At 33.5% G+C, this 9,357-nt stretch overlaps 5 protein-coding genes across 11 annotated transcripts in view; all 5 read right to left on the reverse strand.

The window, feature by feature from the left end:
• Positions 1 to 9,357, reverse strand: part of LOC127857964 (uncharacterized) — a 309,606-nt gene that overhangs the window by 187,980 nt on the left and 112,269 nt on the right. The gene's annotated exons all lie outside the window — the stretch shown is intronic.
• The window catches only part of LOC127857969 (uncharacterized), a 289,700-nt gene that overhangs the window by 182,490 nt on the left and 97,853 nt on the right, over positions 1 to 9,357 (reverse strand). The window lies entirely within an intron of this gene.
• LOC127857972 (uncharacterized) overlaps positions 1 to 9,357 on the reverse strand; it is a 169,244-nt gene that overhangs the window by 827 nt on the left and 159,060 nt on the right. The gene's annotated exons all lie outside the window — the stretch shown is intronic.
• Positions 150 to 3,250, reverse strand: LOC127857333 (uncharacterized). The gene is made up of 3 exons (XM_052393736.1): positions 2,541 to 3,250; positions 2,013 to 2,177; positions 150 to 187 (listed from the first exon to the last, which is right to left on the reverse strand). The coding sequence occupies exons 1-3, from the start codon at positions 2,938 to 2,940 to the stop codon at positions 150 to 152; spliced, it is 603 nt and encodes a 200-aa protein (XP_052249696.1). The 5' UTR covers positions 2,941 to 3,250.
• On the reverse strand, positions 3,809 to 6,270 carry LOC127857334 (uncharacterized). The gene is made up of 4 exons (XM_052393737.1): positions 6,206 to 6,270; positions 5,768 to 5,889; positions 5,370 to 5,481; positions 3,809 to 4,401 (listed from the first exon to the last, which is right to left on the reverse strand). Exons 2-4 carry the CDS (start codon positions 5,768 to 5,770, stop codon positions 3,809 to 3,811), a joined length of 708 nt encoding a protein of 235 aa, XP_052249697.1. The 5' UTR covers positions 5,771 to 5,889; positions 6,206 to 6,270.

Here is a 9,357-nt window from a genome sequence, read left to right on the forward strand (position 1 = left end):
CTTGATAAATGTCTGTGTTTTATTTCGAACGAAATCTTTAATATTTCTCCAACTTCTTCTACTTAAACACGGGTTTTCTTTTAGCAATTTCTCGCATTCGGACTTCCCAGGCAATTTGTTTAGATGCATATATTTTTCAAATTCACTCATCACAACTCGTTGTTCCTGCGGTGTCCACTTCTTTTTCCTGAAATATAAAATACCGAGATGCATACCATAACATGAATCAAAATGACAACTGCAACAATTTACGTTTATGTGTGTCGTCCACATAATAATGATATTATATGAACAACATTTCAAATCATCGGATGAGGACATCATGTTAAAATAAGCAATGCTGAACCAAATACATACAATAAGAACAATTTCGCTGTTTCATGTTGCCAGAAATATACAGATTACATGTTATATCCAAGATAACAATTATACTATAACGCAAAGTAATGCAAATATTCCTCCAAACAATTATTACACACGCAAATAATTATATTCGGATTTAATGAATTGGTTCACTGGAAGGTGTGGTATAACATTGTAATTGCGCCTCCTAGTGGTATACCGTAAGCAACACTGTACATGAAAAAATGAACCACATAGTCCAAGCTAAGTGCAGGAAATGTTAAAGCCACACACCTTGAAATGAAATACATGTTAATCAATACATAAAGATGCAATTTGAAAGTGTGCACAATTGTCATTAAATCTATAGCCTTGTAAGCAAGTAATTTATTTATTTTTTTATTTTTTAAACCGAAAGTAGGATTTCTATACGTATATGTCCATTTCAACAAACGCGATTATTTTTAAATTTTAAAGCGCCAAAAAGACAGATTTCTACCTTGTAACCACCAGATATATTCTTATTGGCATAGATAAAATATGTTTCTTATTTATACTTAAATTTACTATGCCAAATAAGTTGTGTGGCTTTAAACAGCAATTGAATTTAGATGCTATTAAACATACCACTCTTATTTCTGTTTTTCTTTCTTTGCCTTTTTAAGTCCTCATCCGAGTTTTCACTGTCTGGAGCTACAACAATATTGATGAGGCATCGTGAGCTTAAGATTCTTAATCACATTGAATGAAGTCTGATCCAACAATTTTTAATACATCTACATCTTTATGTTTAAACAGCGATAATCCCATCTTTCTATTTGTAAATGACCAGATACTTCAGGTTTTCAATTAAAGTACAACACATAATTTGTAAAACACCTGATTAGCTCATTAGAATGTAAAACAAAGGAATTTCTTGTGCGGGTACAAAGCAATAATTGAATTGTATATGAATCAATTGTGAGGGTCGTTGCACTCAAAATAATATGACAGATCCTCTACGTTAAGTAGGACAAAGTTGCAATAACTTACCGTGCTTTCTTTTATTGTAAATCCAATCTGGATCACCCATATCATCATCATTATCATCATTGTCATACCCTGCTCCTTGACATCCTAAGATATGAAAAACGAAAGAAACGTTTAATTTTGGTTTATACCAATGACCTATGAAACACAGTCATGAACTATTAGTATGTTGTTTGCAACATTAATGCAACATAAATTAATTCACACACACACACACACACACACCAGTAACTTATTTTTTAGTCTAGGCTACCCAGATTTGAAACTGACTTAGATACAATGCAAATATTCTGACCCAGTTTCATTCCTGTTTTTCAATATAGGATAAGCAATCCAAACAATTTTATTTCAGTTTACAAACTTGACTTTGTAATCTATATCTAACTGACCAAAATTATCAAGTGACCTAGATATGGTTAACAGAGAAACTACATGGACAAAGTGTCAAAAATATCTGTAATTACATATATAGCATATACAGCATCTAAATAAAAATAAATTACATTTGATCAAATTGCCCATTTCTTACCGGAGTACTCAATAATCAAATATGAACTAAATATTGGCAATGCAACATACTGAACAAGTTTCATCAAGTTTTTACGATAAATGCCTACACACAAACACAACTATTTCATTACCATATTGAGGTTGAAACCCAGACACCGCAGGTTTTGAGCTAGATAAAGGAACACCTCCTCTATTTTCTTCATCATGCTGGTCATCGGATTCTTCATGCTGGTCATCGGATTCTTCAACATCCTCATCACTTGAAGCTTCATCATCGCTTACTGTTGTTTCCTCGTCTGAAAAACAGCATTATGGTGAAATGAGCAAAATATACAGGTATATACTTCCCTATATATATATATATATATATATATATATATATATATATATATATATATATATATATATATATATATATATATATATATATATATATATATATATATATATATATATATATATATATATCTATATATTTATATATATATATATATATATATATATATTGAAAAAGTAAACAAACGTCCCCTAGGTATAAACATAACACAGGATGAAACTTCATATTTGCACTCCCCGTTTTCATGCTCATATTAACAACGTTAATATTATGAGACCTTGTCCGTGTTCAAACAGTATCTAAATATAAATAGAATAATTACCAATTATGGTTTGGTTTCCATGAAGTTGTGCAGCATCCGTCTGTGTGATTTTTCCCATATTCAATTGATGTAGGATCTTGGAAACTTTTGCGACTTCTAGTGTCCCTTCTGGAAGTCTATAGTATTCCCTATGTGTACGTATATCGTGACCCATAAACGTGGCTAGTATGTCTTGGCTGCTCTCTGTAAGATTCAAAAATTGAGACAAAGTTTCCAGTTGTTTGCGTAAACTTGTTGAAGTTATTCGTGAAGCATGTGTGACCTTTGCTTTCTCAGTCGCCTCTTTCAGTACATCATTGCCTCTGTATGGCTTTCTTCCACTTGGTCTCATGAATACGTACTTAGACTCTATTTGAAGCTTAGACTGCAATCTAAGTAGTGTGTTCAGGTTTTCCTTCATCTCTTTTGTTAGGAGAATTGACACTCGCCTGCCTCGTTTGAGGCTTTTTCCCCGCGTCTCTATCCTAAAATGAGATTTACACAAATGCCTTTCAAATTTGCTTAATGTGTGTGATATATCTTCATCCACTACGTCATTAACAGAGCCCTTTACGAAATCTTCCGTTTTCAGTCTTTCCGCCTCTCCGGATCTCTTTCGGTTAAAAAGTATTACCTCTGCTAAGGAAACTTTGCAAAGTGAAGAATAAATCTCTTTGAGATCAGCTGGGGTATTGAGATCAGTTGGTGCACTGGATCTTAATATGCTGGCTTCATTTCGGAGACAAGTGCTCAGCCTAACAACATTCTCGACGATGGGTAAAAGTTTTTGATTATTAAACCTTTCAATAGCCATTGATTTTTTGGCCATAAAGACCATTCTTTCATGATATTCGTCATCGTAACATTTTATAAATCGGGACATTCTCTCTTCCTGCTCCCCATCTTCCACCTCTGATGCTTTTGTGCGAAGCATTTTGGAAACTTTTTTAAACTACTTCTTATTTTTTCCAGGTAAGACGGTGACGCATAAAAACAGGTCCTTGCTTCGAACCCTGTTACATTTTTTATTGTTTCAAGAAGGCGGGTCCACATGATTGGCTGAATGCATTTTGTTAAATTGTTTATATGCGGGTAATTATTTTTCATGGCTATAGTCAATCTAGCCAACTCGAGCATACGACAAAAAATATGGGAATAAGAATTTTCCGATTTTCCCGTTTTTTCAAATCTTCTTTCACCAAATTGTAAAATCAGACTGTCAGATTTGGCATAGCTGCCTATCTTGTCCTCTCTTATGTTGACAACAACCTTTGTGTACAATTGTTCGTTTATTCCTGCTTTTCAGTAGAGGCACATGCTTCTAGCAGTTTAGAATTTTTTACTGGGGCATCGCTTTTTACTCTGTCAGGCTTACTGACACAACTTCTGTGGTGTTTGTATAGGTCAGTCGAAATGATTAGCATCCTACAGAACTCACAGCTCAGATATTTCTTCCTATCTTGTTCTTTGCTCTGTCTGTACTTAGGTATTAGGATACCCACCCCTTTTTCTTTTACTTTTGTAATGTGCAGATTATTACCCTTGGCAGTTATGGCCGCCCATGCCTGTCTCCTTTCTTTGGATCTCTTTGGCATGTTGAGAATCTTAGCTACTTCAATTTCATTGGAGTGTTGTTGCTCAAGGTGTGTATGTAACTTGTAATCTAGCTTTTCGCAGTATATGTAACATTGGTCTTTCTGTGACCGGCCTTTCCCATTAGCTGACCCTGACGTTGCTACAATTACTTTATTCAGTGGTTCATTAATCACACATAATTTATCGCTTTCATAAACAATGTCCCCATCCGTTGTCTGTTCCTTCAATGATACCATCTTTCCTTCCACAATGCAACTGAACACCCACTCTTTGGTTACACATTGACCTGGAAACACACAACAAATTGATAGGGAATAACAACACTTGAAGGGAAAAGCTCTCAACTAGACCAGAGTAGTACTATATAAGTGATTAATTAAGTGACTTGGAAATGTTGCCATTTTCATTAATGGACAAAATTCGCTAGGATGTACGTAAGCTGTTTAACAACGGACAGACAATAATCGTCCAAGCTCTATTTGAACACAGAAACTAAATATTCATCAGCTACTACAATAACATTTAAGCGTTTATATAATGCTTACTTGAAGTATGCAACATGTTGTCTGCACACACAGCAACTGTATCTTCTGTTATGTTGATAACTGGGATGCCGCCAATATCCTTAATAAGTCTCAAAAGCTGACCTACAATTAATGTATAACATGGCATATAATCAGTTTTCATTAATGTATCAATGCAATATTTTGTCATACTTTCTATGAGACAAAAATTTATCAATCTTTGATTATTATCTTGAAAATATATTGATGCAAGCCACTGAAAAAATAACAAAAGCTAGTAACTATGAATGATTTTCATGTGTTCTGACTGGGATTTGAACCTGTACCGTACGGCAACAGTACAAAGCAATGCAAAGTAAGAATGCCTATACCAATCAGCCATTGCAGTCCCTTCGAAAACAGTTGCAGTTGCACAAATAATCAATATCTAAATTTATGACCTACATCAAATCTCCAGGTGGTTCATGTTTCAAGAAAATTGTAAGGATATTTTAGTTCCATGGTACCCAAATTTCTGCATTAACAAGAATTATTACAATTATGGAGCTTTATGCAAGACTATTTCTTCCAAGTGGTTGTTTGATCCCGTACATAACATGCATGTCAATGGCAGGTAAAACATTTTGATAGCTGCCAGAAATTAGGACTGATAATTGGATTTGGGAACTGAAAATGTTTAAAATTTGAAACTGGAAATATTTCAAAATCAGTAGTTGCTAAAATGACAAACCTTTGGTTATATCAACCCATGTGTCTCCCCTTAATTCAAACTCAAATCCTTGGTAATCAATTTCGTGACAGATTTCTCCATATCGACAAATCTTGGTGACCATGAAGTTCTCCTGAAAAGGGAAGTTATAACTATTGTTTCTATTTTAAACGGAAAGGCTATGTGTTCACCGCAGAATTGTGTCACAACCAAAATTATTATTTTAATACAATTTAATGCATTTCTTCCTCCGAACAATTCTCACACACTCAAACAGCACAACCATGTTCTCAATGCGGTTTTATTTAATTGGTTCACCGATTATAGGTATGGTATAACCACCAACCTCCACAGCGCCTCGCAGATTCATAAAACATTTACAGCAAAGTAGTTGTTTTTTAAATAAGAAATGTACAAACCATATCAAGTGTGGTACCAGCAAGCAGATATTGTTTTACCCATCTATTGCTCACTATTGGTTTTCTCTGTACCAAGCTGTTGAATAGTTCGAAGGAGTTGCAGTCAGTCTGTCCATTCGCAGCTGAAAATTCGATCATTAAGAGATGCATCCATTCCATTTCGTTTTGGAAGAAAAAATATGTGCAGTATTCTTAAGATTGTTTTTTATTTATTTTACCAACTATTGGGGCACTTTATACTAAGCACAGTGTTATAGTGACTTCATGGTAGCAAATGAACTTAATCCTTGCACAAAATGTAACTTTTGCAGATTCTATGTCAGAACAACATCAAAAATATGTTTGTTTAGCATTGTATATATTTGAACAGAAATGTAGAACATATTCGTGTTGTAATCATCATTAACTGTTCAGTGAAAGTTTGAAGTTCCCACTTACATGCCTGAACAATTATAACCTGTGCCTCGTCCACATTTTCTGTGAGCAAAAACTGTTTGAACAGCTTAAAGAATCCCTGCAAATAATGTAAATATATCATACCAGTAAGTACTCAAATGGCCTAAACGAATTCTCGTATCATCATGAAATGCACTACACATGTTGGAAAAGAATAAATTAGTGAATTATATATATATATTTTTTCATTCTAAACATGCAAATCTTACGTTTGTCTTAAACTTATTTGAGATTTTGTTTCTTTACAATTACACTCATTTGAAGTGGAAGTTATATCCTATTACATGGGGAAAATGAAATATTCAAAACCATAAACTATTATCAGTTATTGCCCAAAGAATATGGGTTTTTATGGCACAAAGCACAAAGACAAAAATCATTTTGTGTGTAAATATATTTTACCAGCTGCATTATTTCAGTGAAAATTAATTATTGCAAGAAAAAATCCTACGTTTTTTGGTTGAATCATTTTGTGTGTAAATATATTTTACCAGTTGCATTATTTAAGTGAAAACTAATTATTGCAAGAAAAATGCCTACGTTTTTTGGTTGAATGTCACAAAAGAAAACTTTGGTTAGGGAATCAGACACACATGGCAATGGGGACTCAATGGTTGTTTTCACTTGATTTCCCACCTCGGAGACCAGAGTGTCATTAACCTGTACAAAGGTTAGAAAAAGCCCAGGATACGAACTGTTGATGTCCCAGGACTAATCTTCCTTAACAATTCAATAACACAGATGATGGTTTCCATGCACCGAAATTAGCGTGTGCTTAGAAATATGAATGACAGGGCAAATTATTCCTCATAGAGTATAAATGTATGCTAAATATTTATTTTTTTTGGATATGGTCGGACTTTATAGTAGCCACTCATACATTTTAGTATGCTGTTATATGGTTTAGAAAACAAACGATGTAAAACCCATTATTTGAATCGAAACAGTGTTCAGTATAATAAACTTATTTTGGTTTATAATTTGAATCAAAACAGTGTTCAGTATAATAAACTTATTTTGGTTTATAAGAGCTTTCGAACTGTTTGATGTCGTGATTGTATGTACCATATTTTGTGTATTGTTTGCTAAATATGATAGGTGGATAAATTCAACAATTGAATTTCGGACATTTGTTTCAAAGACAAGTGTTCCGATGGTAGTTTTGACACAGGTTAACAATTGTTTATACGTAATTGTAACAAGCCGGACACTGCTTGCTACGTTATTTTGTAATCCCGTGGGGGAATATCCGTAATTCTTTCACGAAAAACACAAAAACGACACAATCTTGGAAGTAAACTCCAATTAACACGGTAAGCTCCCGCATACGCATGCCTCCCCCTGTACATTGGTTGCTCTTTTATTGAGTCCATATACATTGGTTCTACATTATTGTTGCCCCAGATATTCGTTCCCATAATATATTTATTGGAATTAGTACACATGTTGAAAAGAAAAATCAAACATTATGGTAGGCTTCAGAGTCTATTTAGTGGCTTATGTGTGTCACACTTGAAGTTTATTAAATGTGTTTTATTAATTTACAATTTCATTAACATGGATTATTTCTTTTGAGTACATACATTTCTATGTGTGCTCATACTTACATATGAGTTTGGTTAAATGTAAAGTCAATTCAATGCCAGTGTATTTCAAAGCATTTATACTTTGGCTGCATAATAAAACAAGACTATTGCCAAGCAATAAAAGTCCCCTATCTAGGCAGGATCCACCATATTCAGCAATATTTGTAGTTTATTTGTTGTCATAGCAACCAGAATTCTTGACGTAGGATCAAAATGACATGACATGCATTATCTCCATATTGCCATCTATCTATGTTTCAAATTTTATGAACAAATATGGAGAACTTTTAAAGTTATGGCAGGATCCACCATTTTCAGCAATATTTCTAGTCTATTTGTTGCCATAGCAACCAGAATTCTCGACGTAGGAACAAAATGAAATGACGTGCATAATCTCCATATTGCCATCTGTCCATATTTCAAGTTTCATGAACAAATATGAAAAACTTTTAAAATTTTCGCAGGATCCAGATAAGTGTGACAGACACACAGAGCACAAACCATAAGTCCCTCTCTGGTTTCACTAAAAGGGTACTAATAAAATGATAAACATACAGGTTTTATTTCATCCATTTTTATTTTATGAAATATTTCGATAAATAAACGATAAAGTATTCAAAGACGTGGAAATCTGGGCTGGGTCACCCGCAGATTCATACACAATAGGAGGGCAAACACTGAACACATACAGACGGACGAACATAGGAAATATGTTTACAGAGCCAGCACTAAGTTTGATGTACATTATGTCTGTTAAGAAAGATTTATCATATATATGCATTTGAAATGATAAGCTAAAACATATAAAATGTGTTTGAAAATACATATACACTTAATTCAAGTGCGTATATTTAATAGACAAATACTGAAACAATATATGTACACTTGTATTTTTATGAGATTCTGGACACATTAAATAACTGAATTAAACCTCTAACACTTAGTTACGTATTTTTGTGCATTTGAAGTCCCTAAAAAATGTATATATCTAATTTAAGACCTTTCTAACCAGATTCAAGTTTTTAAGGCTTCATCACAAAACCTTAGATACTGATCAACAGCAAAAAAGCATACAACCTGAACAGACTGTGAGTTACCAGGTTGTTCTGGCTTTATGCTGTTTGCAAATAGCCATCGTGAAGTTGCTTCAAAGTGGGAAAGGGATAAGATGGTTCATGAATCTTTAACCAGTAAAGTTATGTTCGTTATGTCTATACAAAGACTTGCATTTTGTGTCTAGTTATCAAGTTATGTTTATAAAGTTTCGAAGTTATTCAATGCCATTGGTTAAAATAGACTTGAGAGAAACAATGACTACAAAATGTACACAAAAGGATTGACACAACATTGTTAACAAATACAATTGTGCAGAAAATGAGCAAAACGCAAAAAATGTGATCCTTTTTTACAATCCATTGGAGACAACCATGTAGTTTAATCATACATTAAAGAATGACTTCCCTTGTGACAAAGAAGTTACTAAATGACCATTTTTCTTTTAAACTAACACATACGTCTTTCACATGTTATTGTAGCAAACATTTGTTT

Source organism: Dreissena polymorpha, chromosome 14 (assembly GCF_020536995.1).
Source record: "Dreissena polymorpha isolate Duluth1 chromosome 14, UMN_Dpol_1.0, whole genome shotgun sequence".
Lineage (NCBI taxonomy): Eukaryota > Metazoa > Mollusca > Bivalvia > Myida > Dreissenidae > Dreissena > Dreissena polymorpha.

Coding starts and splice junctions, on each gene's coding strand:
- LOC127857334 (XM_052393737.1), bottom strand. Junction 4,402..5,369: donor ATGGGTTGATATAACCAAAG/GTTTGTCATTTT, acceptor GTGTGTTTCCAG/GTCAATGTGTAACCAAAGAG.
- LOC127857333 (XM_052393736.1), bottom strand. CDS start 2,940: ATGAAGGAAAACCTGAACACACTACTTAGATTGCAGTCTAAGCTTCAA. Junction 2,178..2,540: donor TGGAAACCAAACCATAATTG/GTAATTATTCTA, acceptor GCTGTTTTTCAG/ACGAGGAAACAACAGTAAGC. Junction 188..2,012: donor TGGGTTTCAACCTCAATATG/GTAATGAAATAG, acceptor TTTATATTTCAG/GAAAAAGAAGTGGACACCGC.